At 41.4% G+C, this 15420-nt stretch overlaps 1 protein-coding gene and 1 pseudogene across 7 annotated transcripts in view; one reads left to right on the top strand and one right to left on the bottom strand.

Moving 5' to 3' along the window:
* DLG3 (discs large MAGUK scaffold protein 3) overlaps nucleotides 1-15420 on the top strand; it is a 61846-nt gene that overhangs the window by 25324 nt on the left and 21102 nt on the right. For all 7 annotated transcript variants that reach the window (XM_070044756.1, XM_060293051.1, XM_070044755.1 and 4 more), the window contains one exon: nucleotides 11265-11379. In XM_070044756.1, the coding sequence (XP_069900857.1) occupies nucleotides 11265-11379 (115 nt within the window). The remainder of the gene's footprint in view (nucleotides 1-11264; nucleotides 11380-15420) is intronic.
* Nucleotides 2168-3003, bottom strand: LOC115849364 (chromobox protein homolog 3-like; annotated as a pseudogene).

Here is a 15420-nt window from a genome sequence, read left to right as displayed (position 1 = left end):
GTCACTGTGTTGCAGCATTTCTGTTAAGTGGAAAAGATTGTTGTGAACAAGAGTACCTGCTACCTTCAGGGCAAGGTATTCATTCTCATGTTTTCTAGATGAGGTGTTTTGTCTTGGGGTGGTTCTTACATAGACTTTGACTTATGGGTTAAAGGAGCTAAAGGCTTTGTTAATCTTGCATTTGAATATACTATATGAAATTCTTTTGAATTAGAGAAAAGGCCCTATTTGAAGCTTTTACCCTGATCTGTTGGGTGATCTAGAACAGGGTGAGGAGAACCAATGGCCAGGTCCTATGAAAAACTTTTTCTTAGCTTGATGCGAGATCAAAGCATTTTTCATTCTACTCGTTTCAGACCAGGTGGCTGAATGTCATGGCACATTTATATAGTATAGCACTTTTGCTCAGTGGCCCTTCCTGCATAATCACTAAGCTCTTTAGGGGACAGAAACATCCAGTCAGTAGGGATAATCTGGATTTTTTTTATGGCATGCTGATATGGCTTGTCTTGTTTTCTGTTTTATTCCCAGTATCAGGACCCTGGTAATGTGTGTGTATGGGTGAGGAAGCACATTGTGACAGTGCAGGGACCAGAATACAATGACACTGAAGTTTCTGTTCTGGGTTAGTCATAGTTCCGAGCCCATTGTTCTAAAAGTAGAGCTGCAATTATTTTTCTTCAAGCAGCATTTGCCCATATGGAGGTCTGTTTGCAACTTTTCTGCCCTCTCATATAGCCTTAAATTCTTTTTATTGCAATTTATACTCCTTAAATTGGTATTTTTTTGACCCAAAGAGTTTAGGATTATTTGCAGATGTGAAGATTTCCTGCTTGTAGATCATATTAAAATTTTTTATTAGACTAGTCCTAGGTTTGATTTCTTATGGCCCTCATTGATTTGGTTCTAAAATCATAATTATGTCAAAATTAGAAGGGAACTGAGAAATTGTCTAGTTTTAGAGGTGTCAGATTCTTTTTTTTTTTAATATAAAACTTTATTGACCACTGTTCACCAGTATTTACAATAAAGTAAACAATATACAGTTGAATAACATTCTGATTACTACAAAGTTATTGTTTTTCCTGGCTTCTGCTGAACCAGTAACCCCAAATACTGAGAAGATTGAGCCTACATGTAAGGAATGGGTTGGGGTAAAGTTTGAAAAAACATGCAGGTCAAGTTTAGATTAGTAAAGTTGGTTCACTCATTTATTCCTGCAGATCCTAAATTGCCAGCATCTCTAACCATCTGATTAGGTTTCCATTAACAAGTCTGAGACATTCCATGTATCACAGTCTTTCAGTAAATACAGCACAGGGATTTCAACTTCTTATAAAAGAATGGTTTGCCAAAAAGAAGCTTTAAATGTCCATTTAACTAAGTCTTGCTTGGCTAATTAACACATACCAGAATTTTTCTAGTTTTTTCATTTGGGTTGACAGAGATAAAATTTTCCTTTCAGGGGTTTTTACATATAAAACTGCATTTATATGATGGTAGATATGGATGCAGATTCTGGTAGGGCTGCTTTAAAAAATTATCCAATTTAAATTGTTTACAGTAATTTGTCTAATTAATTACAAAATTATTTAATTTGAAAGGTTAAGACTTAAATTTTCAATTTAAGTTGAAGTGATTTCTTATATTGCTCAAAATGATAGAATCCCAGAAACATGGGCTTATCCATGGTTGTGAAAGGCTGTTTTTGTTTTGGTAAATGTGTTTAAACAATAACCAGAAAACCCCCAAACCATTTACATATGTATACACATACAAAAAACCCAGAATGGTCCTTAGGCATATGTGAGTTAAATGCAAATTCTAAATTCTGATTGAGTAATGACTATGGAGATTTTCCCCGCACATTTAGAAAAGCTGTTCTCTAATGCAGAGGAAGTAATATACCGTGGTATCAAACGTTCTTTTCTGCTAAAGGAAGCAACTACAGAAAGCTTTTATTTGTTCAAAGTAACCAGTGCTACAGATGCAAAACAAAAACAAAAACAAAACCCCCCAAAACCCAACAACTTCCCCAGTACTACTTCAAAACGAACATATCAAACTTGATTTTCATTAGAGTGTAGTTATTTCTTCACACTAATAAATCAAAAAAATCAAGACCCAGATTTTTGATAAAAAAATATATAAAAAGCAATGCAGACAATTATTGAGCTTCATCTTCTGGACAAGAATGCCAAGTTAGTCTCTCTTCATAAAAAACAATTACAAATAAAAACCACAGGGCCTCCCTGGTGGCGCAGTGGTTGAGAGTCCGCCTGCCGATGCAGGGGACACGGGTTTGTGCCCTGGTCCGGGAAGATCCCACATGCCACGGAGCGGCTGGGCCCGTGAGCCACGGCCGCTGAGCCTGCGCGTCCAGAGCCTGTGCTCTGCAACGGGAGAGGCCACAACAGTGAGAGGCCCGTGTACCACAAAACACACACACACACACACACACACACACGCAATTACAATTTGAGGACACTTCATATTTGCCTCTTTTGCCAGCACCAAGTCCGCCTCATCTGAATTTCCTGAGAAACATGAATTCTCCACTGCTGTCTGTGGCACCAATTATTCGCTCTGGGTTGAGACCTCTGGCAAAAACCTCTTGGTTTATCAGCAGCATCTCTTTTCTTCTTTGATTTGCTATCATCAGATTCACTGTCAGATAAAGATTTTCTTTTTGTTCCATTTTTTTCTTTACCAGCTTTTTGAGAATTAAGAAATGCTTCAATTAGCTCTGGACAATCTAAATTTCCTTCGGGTTCCCAAGTATTGTCTGCATCTGTAAATCCCTTCCGCTTCAGGAAATATTCCACCTTCCCATTCACTACACGTCGGTCCGGTACTTTTTCTACCACAAATTCTTCAGGTTCTGCCTCTTCGACTTTTTTACTCTCTCCATTCTGTTTCTTTCCCATTTTTTGCAATGTAGTTTTATTGGAGGCCATTTTTTACTGCAGACTTGAAGAGCTATTATTCACCGCCTCCGAGCTGCTCCGGTCCGGGTCTGCGACTTCCGTTAGAGGTGTCAGATTCTTTAAATAGTAGGCCCCATAATTAGAAACTAACCCAAGTAATAGGCTTCATATTATTTTATAGAGACAAGTTTGTGATTCCAAGAAATGTTGTGCTGTTTGACGATTCATGTACTTATCACCACACTGACAGGTATCTTCTTGATGGGCTTATTTTTTTTTTTTTTTTTTTGGCTCCATCCATTTCTTTTGAAAACATGAGCTATGTTGTTGGGACAGATGCTTGTAATTCATACAAATCCTGAGGGTTTGCACTCCAAAGGCAACTGTAGAAACCAAAAACACAATTCATACTCATCAAAATCTGTGACTCTCACGAGTTCTGTACATTTGCACAACGGGTGATTCCTCTGAGCTCAGGGCAGCTCAGCAATGGCAAATGAGGGCTGTATGAGTTTGAGATTGGAACACCTTCACTTCCATAGGAACAAACGAGCCTTTGGGCAGCTATTGCCTTGTTTTGTGTTGATAGCCAACCAAGACACATGCTGTTCTTCAGCCCTGTCTTCCCTACTCAGTATTTGTGTGGGGACTCAAGGTCAGGAAGTTACATTTCTCCTTTGCATTCTATTTGTATTCCCGTCTTTCCATTGTTCCTACCTGTCACAATCTGTGTGTCTGAAGTCTGTCATCCAGTTGTCTCCCCAGCTTCATTGTCACTTCCAAATTTGGTAGGCATGGTTTTTATTTTATTTTGGAGCATTTACCTTTTATATCTTCATTCAAACCATAGGTAGTCAGTGCTTCATGCAGAGTAAGTACCCTTTTTTGCTTCCCATTGTCTCCTGTCTCTACAACATTTTCCTACCCATAATCAAATAGAACCACATAAGTCTTCTATGGGTTGAGAAACTGAGCCCCTTTCTGCTTTTCCAAATTACTGACAGATGTCATTTTTTATCCTGAGAAGACAGTTTTTCTGTCATTAGGAACGTAGATGCATTTGAGATCAAAGTCTTATAGGGGAGATGGATTTGGAGGCTTGGTTATGTGTCCATTTCATATTAGTGAATATTGTAGTTTCAGTCCTCTTTGATGCTTTATTAGGCTATTAAGTAGGTCTTGAAACCTCTGATATGTTAGTGTTTTGCAGAAGTGGTTTGTGGTTTTGTTGTTCAGTTTTTACCATTTTGGGGTCAGTGGAAGGAGAAAGTTTTGTATTCTTTTTTCTTACATTAGTTCCTGAGGAGTCAGAATTTGAGAATTACAGTGTCTAGGTTTGTCCTGTTGGATCTTTATAGTGAGTTAGCACGTTCAGTAAAGATCGTTGACTCAACAAGGGTGCAGATTGCCACGCTAAACTTTGAGAAGGAAACAAAAACCACATCAAGGAGCTTACAGTTTTGTAAAGAAAATGACATCACCACAAGTTCTGGGCACTAGATTTTAAAAAGGGAGAGGTAGTGGAGGGCCTGGAAACCACGTTAGATGAAGAATGGTTAAGGAAGTAACAATATTTAGCCTGGAGAATAGAGAACTTACTTGGAGTACATGATGGCCAGTTTCTATTATGGCTGATATTATCCCACCTTTTCCTGGTCTTTCAGGAAGAAATTCAGAAGCTGCCTTTGATCCTTTCTCACCCTACATCCAGTCAGATGTCAGATTTTCTCTCCTCTAGCTCCAGCATATTTCCTGATTCTTGCCTCTTCTTTCTGTCCTCAGTTGCCCCCACACTATGTCAAGCCTTTGAAGTCATTGTCTATACTAGTAGAACAGGTCTCTGTTATCTTTGTCGCTGTTTTCCCTTCTGTATTATGTTCTCAGAATAATCTTCCCCAAAACCGAGTTCTAATTGTATCACTTTCCTATTTAAACACTTAACAGTGGTTCCCAAAGCCTAGTAAGAAAAGTCCTATCTCAAACTCTTATAATCTGGCCCCCTAACCTTCCATCACTTCTCCTTCCCCTGTTCACACTCTACCTTCTCTTCAGTCTTATTCAGTAGTCTTGGAACCTGCTCCAGGCTTTCCCAGCTCTTTGATTTTCTTTAAACTGTTCCTTCATACAGTTATGCAGAAGAGAATCCATCATGTTTTATACTGTTTTAGACACCAAAGTAGGACCAGCTAGCAAAAGAGATGGCCCTCAATCCAAGAATTTTCTCTTGAATAGTGTTGTCTAATAATTAAGGAATACAGAGCTTCCCAACATTGGATATATTTGAGCAGAGGCTAGGGGGCTAGCTGGTTTGGATGCTGTAAAGCAGGCCCTCCTAGGGGCTGTAGGGCCTAGACAGAAAGAGAAAGCATGGTCCTCTGCTGTCAAGAAACTTAAATCTACATGTGAGGCACCACACTTATTCTCCCCACAATAGCCATAGTGATACACATACAAGCATGTTCATGTCATTCCTTTACTTAAAATCTTTCAGTGACTTCTTTCTGTTACTCTTAGGATGAAAGCAGAAATCTTTACTGTAGTCCACAAGGTCATGTATAATCTGACCTCTGTCTACCTTACAAGTCTGATCTCCTGCCAGTATTCCCTTACTTCCCTGTGATCCAGATATTTTGTACCCTCACATATGCTGTTCCTTCTGTCTGGAATGCTTTCTTTACCCCTTTTCCACGGGCTAACTCTTCATCCTTAAAGTCTCAGCTAAAATGTCGCATCCTCATGGAAACCTTTGTTAACCTCCCATCCCCCACTCAGTAGATTGGGTCACCCTGTTCGTCTTGTAGCATTTTCTTCATAGCAGTTGTCACAATCGTAATTAAAATTGTAATTAAATAGTTGTTTTTTTCATTATTGTAATTTCTAGGAACTGTTTGATTACCATTATATCCCCATCAGCTCTCATAATGCCTGGCACACTGTAGACATTTAGTTAATATTTGAATAAATAAATGAATGAATAAAACTTCTGCGTGGTGAAGGACATAAAGGATGTTCAGTGTCAGGCAGGGAGGAAAATTTCAGGACAAGGGAATAATAGGTAGGAATGAACAAATTGTGTTCAAGAGTTCCAGGCAGGTTAGATCAAAAGGGGATCTGTCTAATAAAACATGGAATAGATCGGCTGAGAGTGACAAGATGATGGTTTTAGCAGTCTTTGAAATTTTAGTTGAGATATTAAAGTTCTGTAGTTGCTGTTGAGTTATTAAAAATACCTGGACAGAGGGCTACAAGTTGGCGTTTTAGGAAGGCTTTTCAAATAAGAATCTTAAGCTGGATTGGAGTTTGGAGAGCCTGGGGGCAGACCACCAGCTAGAGCAACACAGCAGTGGTCCAGAGAGGAGATAACACAGTGTGACCTAAATCCAGGCAAGAGATAAAAATAATCATGAGAAAAGGAAAAGGCAATGACAATGGAAGTTAGAAAGAAAGATGGATTGAGGAAGCAGTTAGGAAGAACATCAGCAAAACACTGAGGAAACTCTGGTTGTGCACAGGAGGAAGGGGGCTGTCATTTACTGTACCAGGGAGGTTTGGCATGAAATTACTAAGGAGGAGGCAGAGTGGTCAAGTCTAGAGGTAGATATTTCTAGAGGTAGATAAAGTATCATATAGGTGGTAGGACAAGCCCTTTGAATCAGCAGCTCCACACACAGGAGGACCTTTTCTGTGATTATGCAGAGAACATTTGAGGTTCCTCTTTGTCTATTCCAGAATGCAGTCTTGGCTTTACTTTTTCATAACCAAAAGGCTTATTAGAGTTTTTTCCCCCAAACAAAAAGATCAATCTGTCCTTAAAGGTAAATTCTGCCTCTACTTCTTCAGGAACAGAAGAGCTGCTGGAAGCTTTAGACTAGCAGTTTATCCTCACTTCCAGTCATGAAGGTTTCAGAATATTGGGGTTCATTTTGGTAGTGCCAATCAAATTTTTTCATGTGCATGTAATTTGACCCTGCATTTTCACTTCTAGGAATCTATGCTATCGAAATGCTCATACAAATATACAGAGCAGCATTGATTGTAATATAAAAAATTATAAACAATTTAAATGTATGTCTGTTGGGATATGACTGAATAAATTATGGTCTGTCCATAATATGCAATACTGTGCAGCTATTATAAAGGACGAGGTAGATCACTGTGTACTGACATGAATAGGTTTCCATTATATATCAGAATGAAAAAAGCATGTGAATCTATGTGAGTTGTGAGTGTATGTATATAAACGATATATACATGGTAGTAAGTCTGGAAGGATAAATACTAAAAATCCTAACTGGTTACTTCTGGGTAGTGCGATGGGGAAATGATACAGGAATGTCCAAAGAAAAAAGTTAAAGATTTTAAAAAATCCTGTGCTACTTTTATAATTTAAAAAAGTGTAAACTCATTAGATTTCTTTGCAGGCACATTGGACAGAGGTTTCTTTTTTTTCTTTTTTTCTTTTTTTGCGGTATGTGGGCCTCTCACTGTTGTGGCGTCTCCCGTTGCGGAGCACAGACTCCGGACGCGCAGGCTCAGCGGCCATGGCTCACGGGCCCAGCCGCTCTGCGGCATGTGGGATCCTCCCGGACTGGGGCACGAACCCGTGTCCCCTGCATCGGCAGGCGGACTCTCAACCACTGCGCCACCACGGAAGCCCTCTTTTTTCTTTTTAAACATCTTTATTGGAGTATAATTGCTTTACAATGGTGTGTTAGTTTCTGCTTTATAACAAAGTGAATCAGTTATACATATACATATGTTCCTATATCTCTTCCCTCTTGCGTCTCCCTCCCTCCTACCCTCCCTATCCCACCCCTCTAGGTGGTCACAAAGCACCGAGCTGATCTCCCTGTGCTATGCGGCTGCTTCCCACTAGCTATCTATTTTACGTTTGGTAGTGTATATATTGGACAGAGGCTTCTTTAGCACTTTCCTTTCCCGTGGAATTTGCAGTTGTATTGCCAATTTTTTTTTTTTTTTTTTTTGGAGAGCTTTCCAACCCTCTTGTCCTAACTTCCTTTTGAGACAGGCTGCAGGATACTTACCTTATCTTTTCCCTGAACTAACAAAACAAAACAAAACTCAATTCTGTAATCAAGACCAGCAGCTTCAAATTTTATTTGGCATCGGAATTACCTTGATGCTTGTTAAAAATACAGATTGCTTGGCCCACTCAGTAGGTTCTGAGTCAGTGTATCAGGGGGTAGGGTCCCAAATCCTGATCTTTCAGAGGCACCCCAGATGGTCAGTGAGAAATCCTGTTTTGGGGAATGATGTCTGATTGTCCCCTACCCCACTCCCTTTTCTCTCTGTGATTAGTAAAGAGAATGAGGGAGCAGTGACTGACTCACTGTGGATATCTTTGTGGATCACAAATGGTTGGGTTCATATGAATGGGAAAAAAATGAATATAACACAGTTCAGTAGACTTGAGATTTTAGTAATAAGTGTTTCTTTAAAATAACCTGTTAGAAGTAGGCCTTTTGGATTAAAGAGGCTGGTCTGGTGGGCTTCTTAGGCAAAGACTTAGGCCTAGGAGATGCCTTTCAGCAACGGCTTTGTTATGAGTGGAAGGGGAAAAGAGGGACCTTGGCAAATTGTAAGGTCTTAGAATTCAGATGCTTTTTAGGTGAAGCTTTTGTCCTTGGAAAATGAGGCCTCTAATATTAAGATGAGGTACTATCTAAAGACTATTCTAAACAGCTTTTTGTTAGAATTATTTTTTTCTTTGTTATAAACAAAGTTTGTTAATCAGATGCCCACTGTGGGTTATTAACATCTCAAAAAGGTGTTTAAAAAACATATACTCCAATTGCTCCCAACAATTAACCTTGGGAACAAAAGCAAATGGGAATACTTCTTAACTACTTTTCCAAGCCCTCAGTGAAGCTGGCAGCCATGAGTTAAATAAACCATTAGTTTTATTAGTTTGAGAACAGAAGCATCGACTTGGGCAGAGTTTTTTAATCTGCTCCTCGTTTACCCAACAATCATTTATTCGGAGCCTACTTTGTGCCTACTGGACATTAGATAACTCTACAAATAAAAGGCAGAGACCGATGAGCAGCTAGAACTCTAAGGGGATCATCTGAATGGGGAAAAAGTGAATAAAACACTATTTAATAGGCTTGAAAGCTTAGTAGCACATAGAAAACAGAAAGTGGCTTCCTTAAAGCAATAGCCTTGTTCTCTTTCTATAGTCTATTTTAAGTGGGCTCTCTGGCCCAGCGTTATCAACCTTGGATTAGGAGCTTTGAGGAAATGGTGGTTTGGCGGTTGTTTTTAAAGGGTTATTTAAGAAATGTAGTTACTAAGCAACTGCCATGACCGGCTGCTAAGTTGGAGTTCAGTGGGCAAGCCAATTCCAAAGAAGAGAATATATAAACAAGTTGGGAGAGGGGGAATATGGCTTAAGGATAGATTGGGTGGTGGGGTTTTTTTTTCTTTTTTTTTTTTTCTGTGTTCAACGCATATTTCTGCCTTTTACTTATCTTGCTCAAGAAGGGGTTGCTTGGTCAGAAATCTCTTTGTCTCACCCAGTCTCCTTTTAGCCGGTGAGTGGGGAGGAGGGCCAGAAAGGAGCCAACTGGAGAGGGCTGGGCTGGAGGGCTGAGCCTTGGGGCGGGACCCGCGCCTGGGCGGCTCTAGAGGTAGATAGCCCTGCTACTGCGCGCTTGGGCCATCCAGGGCTGCCATGACAGATCGGTCACCACCTTCTACCTTTAGATTGGGAAGCCTCATTGATATTGATGTGTTGCCTTCTAACCCTCAGAATAGGGACATTGTCCAGCTGCTGTCTCTCTTTTTTTCTTTCCCCAACATTTAATGGGTGAGTCAGTGACTTAACTGCTTCCTGCAGGATTTCAGGGACAGGAGTAAGTAATGAGGACAAATCACCATAACACCAGTGCGTGCTGAATGAAAGAGCACATGAGTTTAACCAGTTGGCTTCATTGGTACCAGAGTGAACAAAAAGAAACTTTGTTGAGAAGAGGATATTTGTATGAGTTAGAACCCTATTCCCTCCTGTTTAGGCTTTTTACTGTTTCCCTTTATACCCAGCTGAAGGTCAGGTTGCTTTGCTGAGGGAAGGGGAGTGTCAGGTGTTAGAACAGGTGTTTTGTTTTCTGCCTGTAGAGTCTTACAGCCTAGATGGGGATGCTTCTTGCCAGCCCTCTGTGGTGCATGAAAATGCTTTTGTGGAATTCTTTTTTCCTGGAAATGTGTTTGTTTTTTAAAGCAGTTCCCCAACCTTCAACCCCCAGTATAAATTGTGACTTCCTTTAAAATCAGCTTGTCATAATGAAGTATGCCTGTTTTCTACCGTTTTCACAGTCTGTGCCTTAGATATATCCCATTTTATGTGGCAATTATAGACTGGCAATTATAGACCTGAAAAATGTGCGGGGGGTGTGTGTGTGTGTTTGTGGTAAATGTGAACATCATATATAAAATGTGCTAGGAGAGTGTCACAGCAAAGTAGCCCTGTAAAAAGCCTTTTATAATAATTGTATGGATAGAGTTAATTTTCCTATGTCAGGTTTTCTTACATTGGGTGTAAACCTGTAGTCACCTTTTCAGAATGATGAGACTTTTTCAGACCGTTGTAATGGTGTCAGTGGGCTACAAAGTTGGGCATGGACTTATGACCCCCCTGGCTAGATGGTTTTGGAGGAGAAAGATGTCAGCAGACTTCTGGGTTTGGGAGAATTTCTATTGTAATGTTCAATTGTTACTGAAGCCAAAGACCCTGTTTGTTAAAAGGGAAATAATTCAGGAGAGCTTTGTGATCTTCTCTTCTGATTGTGAGGTTTGTTTTTACCTTTGTACTGCATTCCAATGTCCCCCCTCAAAAAAACAAGTCATCTAGAAACAGATCATCTTTGCCTAACAGTGATATAATGGCCTCAGGTCCTTCGCTGCCCCACCACCCTGCATCTCAGGGCCATCTGTTCTCTGCAATCCACTTTTCGGGAAAGTCTCTTTTCCCATCTGCTCTCCTTGGGCCTTAGTGCCTGCTCTAAAGATTAATGAAGGCTGCACTGGAACCTCTTTCCAGTTGTTATTTTTTTTAAGGATCAGTGAGTTTTTCCATTCGATATGTCCAAATGTTACTCCTTTTTCAGGTGTATTCTTTCATTCTACTAGTCTGGGGGTGGAGAGAAATCTTTCTGTGCATTGAGGAGGTACTTTGCTTATCAAAGCAAAGATTGACTGGGCTGGCTCTGGCTGCTTTGAAGCCAAGGGTCCTCCTGGCTCTTTGGCCGCTGGCACACAGGCTTGGTGCAACTCCTTGGGTTCATTCTTTTCTTGTCCTTTCCCTTGTCTCTCTGACAGAATACAGTCGCTTTGAATCGAAGATACATGACTTGCGAGAACAAATGATGAACAGCAGTATGAGCTCTGGGTCTGGGTCCCTGCGAACGAGTGAGAAGAGGTCCTTGTACGTCAGGTAAGTCTCACCTCTGAGCACCAGGCCTTGTGCTGCACAAGGGGAGTTCCGTGCCAACCCAGCCCTTCTTGTTTAACTAGTGGGGTAGGGAGTGTGTACTCCCAGTACTAAAACAACACTTTGCACTGTATGCTCAGGTTGTGTGCTTTATGGTCAGTATCTCCTCCCTTTTGTGAGCTGGCTTCTTCCTTTTTGCTCCTGAATGACTCAGTATGGGAAATTTTCAGTTTGCTCTAATTGTAAAAGACTGTTGGGTGATTGTTGCTATTCAGCATTCAGAGAGCACTCAAATGTTCAAAGTACTTTGCTTGCAATCTGTGATTTGAGGGGAAACTTGGCATTCCCCCCTTCTACATATGCATAATAGACATCAGAATTTGTATCCGAGCATATCAGCTATCACTGTGTTCTGGTACAGGGTCTCTTTTAAGAAACCAAAGAACTGACAGGTTGCTGCTTTCTGGGTTTTTTTTTTTTTAATTGTGTTCCCTCACTCCCTGTGCACTGGTCTGCTGTATCTGAATCATGGGACATGGGATGGGATGGTGTATCTTCCACAGGAAGGGTGGGTGGAATGGATATATAGCATTGAGTGTATTGCTGCTGAAAGCTGTTCTGAGATACTGTCCAAGGCTGAGCTTTTGACCCTTGAGTCACATTATAATACTTTGTCAGGTCAAAGTACAAACCTCTTAGAGAGTTGGATTGCTAAATGAACACTATGGACTCCTCCTAGAATTAGGGATAGTTTCCTTCTTCCTGCTTGGGCTTCTTGGCAAAACTCCAACAGTCTGGGGCAAGCATATTGTACCTCTCCAAGGGTAAAATCCTCGGAGAAAGAGGTGGTAGGATTACTCCTCTGAGCCGTGTGTGTGTGTGTGTGTGTGTGTGTGTGTGTGTGTGTGTGTGTGTGTGTGTGTGTGTGTGTGTGTGTTTAATGCTTGTATCAGACTCTTGGGTTAAACTTTTTCTAGTGGCCTCTGATACCAGCTGGAAGGTGGGGAGGGGAGGCTACAGTTGCTAGTTGCCTGGCAACGTGACATCTACTCTGTCCTTGGGGTTTGAGATGACATAGCCAACCGATATAAATGCTAATTGCAGTTTTTCTCTCAGGTGCTTGATTTTCTTTTTCCTCAGTTGCTAGTTCCTGACCCTCCTGCAGGGAGAAGAGCCAAGGGAGCCCAGATTTGAGCCTCAAGCCCACTAGAACCCTTCATGGTTCTTTTCTAAAATGAACCCTCAGCTCTACTCCCTCTGTGTTGAGAGCAGCTTTCTTCACATTTGTTGTGAAGAGAGGAGAGCAGGAGGAAGGCTGGACTAGTCACTGGTGATCTTTTCAGTCTCCTGTTTTCTGTCCCTAAGCCCTTGCTCTGGATCTGCAGCCTAGACACTGGGGTGCCAATGGGGGGACTCAGAAATATGCTGTCGCCTCCCGCAAAAGGGTAATAGTTATGTGACTCGGTCAGGATTGTTCCATTCCCGTGCTTCCAGCCCCCGCAGATGTGGCACTCCAGTGTGTGTGGGAAGCTGATCTTTAGGCAAGACAGTTTCTTTGGAGAGCTTTATTTCTAAATTTCCCCTCTCTGCCTATCCTGTGCTAGAGCTCTCCCTGCCTGGGCAGGGGGAGTGGGGCATCAGCTCTCAACCTGGAAGACCTGGAACACCCTTCTCTGGTCCTGGCAAGGGACGCATTCCATCTGACTCTGGGGAGGAGGGTGGAGACTGCACTCTGTTTCTAGTGAATCAGTTTATACAGTTTATATCATCTGCCCTTAACCTTATGTAGATAATATCTGTATCCTCAGAGGAAAGTAAATATGGTTTAGAATAGTGAACATTTTTAATCACTAGAGTTCATCAAGGGAAATAATATTTTATGGCTAGATTAGCGAGCTGAGGTATTTCGCTAAGCTAACCCTCTACCAAAGCCTGAAGCCTGGCTCGCTCTATTGCTTTTTGTGCCTGTTTTTGGCCTTTTTTTACTCTACAGTAGCTTCCTTTTGTTCAGCATTTAAGTATATTCAAGGTTCTTCCATTCTTAATAAGGAAAGAAAAGAAATTCCCTTGATTACCAATAGTCCCTTAAACTATTGTCTTGTTTCTCTTCTTCTCACCACATTTGCCACATTATGTGCCAGGAAACACTGGCTCCTCAAGATGTTAAGTATTGTGTGAAAAATCAGTGGTTCAGTAAGTTGGGCAAATGCAGGATTAAACAGAGGAAAATAGGGTTCTTTACTGTGATCAATCTCTAGGAGGGACTGTACTAGGCAGTGTTTCCCCCCAAAGATAGGAGCATGGGAGCCTTATTTGGAGAAACTGGTCTTAGCATCCAGGCTTGGAAATATTGCAGTCGTCTGTACTTGCTGCTGCTATTGCTTCAAATTGCTTCTCTTTCAATAGGAAAGGAAGTGTGCATCTGCTTATCAGCATGGTGGTATGGTTCCAAGCAACTCTGTAAGGCTCCAGAGGGGCAGAAGCCCAACTCTGTCAGTAGTGACTGCTTCGCTGATTCTCTGCCATTGGTCTGATCTCTTCATATTTGTTTCTGTGTATTACCGGCTTTCTTCTTTAAAGGCTCTCTTTCTACCTTGCTGACCATTCCTCTATACGTTTCATTAGCTCTGCCCCATAAATGGCAATGTCATTTATGTTCACAGCTTCAAATCCTGTTGTGTAAATGACAACTCTGATCTCTTTACTGAACTCCAGACCCACATATCAACCACTTGTTGCACACGTGACTGGAGCTGCCCTCCCAGTGCCTCAAACAAGCAGTGTGTTCCAAATGGACCCCCACACCTACTCATCCTCCTTACTTTCCTTATCTAAACTAATTGTGTCACCCTATCATGTGGAAGAGGGATTAGATTTGTTCTGTCACCCAAGGCAGATCTCAACTCAACATAAGGAAGATAGAGCTTATGATTAAAACTGTCTGAAAGTGGAATGAACTGCTTCTGGAGATAGTAAATTTTATTCTTTGTCACTGGAGGTGTTACCAAAGAGGCTGGGCAGCCATTTGTCTGAGTGTTGCAGAGCGGGTTGAAGCTAAAGATCTGCTCAGAGGCTTTTAGTAGTTCCCAGTGTCTTCAGGATGAAGGGGAACAAACAAACATTTTAAACAAACATTTACGGGAACAAACATTTAAACATTCTCTTTAAATTGCTTTTAAAATCCTTTTAATAATGCTACGAAGTAGGCATTATTATTCTTATTTTTCAGGTGAGAAAACTGAGATTCCAGTTAGACAGCTAAGAAGTTCCAAAACTGGAATTTGAACCTGGCTCTGACTAGAGCTCTCTCATCATTTCCCAAACTTGCTGATAGGAATCAGCTGGCATGCTAGTAAAAGTACAGATTCCCAGGCTCTTCTTCTATCGATTTAGATTCACCAGGTTTGGGGAAATGTATGTTTTTAACAAGCAGTCATAATGCTTAGGAATGACCACTTGTTTGTCACAATAGACATTTATTTCTGTTTCACTCGAACAACTGAACATTACACTTACTTTAGCTCCTGCCACGTGGAAAGCAGTAAAGCATGGGCCTGAGAAATTGGGCGTGGTTGTGGCGGTAGATTCAAGGAAGCGGTAGACGTGGTTCCCGCCCTCCAGCAGCTTGCCATCCACACAGATGATACTACGCAGCAGATGGTTAAAGTGAAGGAACCCTTTACAGTGGGATTTCACCTCTAATTCTGTTTGCTGTTGTTTCCCCTTCTGACATGCTCCTCCTCCCTTCCCTTCCCCTGAATCTCTATCCTCCTCTCGTGTGCATGGGGTTGCAAAGCTGTTTTGAAGCAAATAACACCCTCTTGCAGCTGCACCGAGGCTGTAGCAGGTGAAGCCTTAGGAAGCTGCAGCCGCACTAACCACAGGGGAGATGGGATTTGTGGAGCGGGGAGCAGGAGGAAGAAGGAAAGATAGCAGTGTTTGGAAAATGAAACTTGGTTTTAAAGTCACTAGTGACTTAATGGAAAGGCCTTCCCCACCCTTCACCATACTATAGAAACACCTCTTAAATAGTATAGGCAGGGT

The sequence above is a fragment of the Globicephala melas genome, chromosome X, assembly GCF_963455315.2.
Source record: "Globicephala melas chromosome X, mGloMel1.2, whole genome shotgun sequence".
Lineage (NCBI taxonomy): Eukaryota > Metazoa > Chordata > Mammalia > Artiodactyla > Delphinidae > Globicephala > Globicephala melas.
Note: the sequence above shows the minus strand (reverse complement) of the source record. Positions and strands in the feature narration are given on the sequence as shown.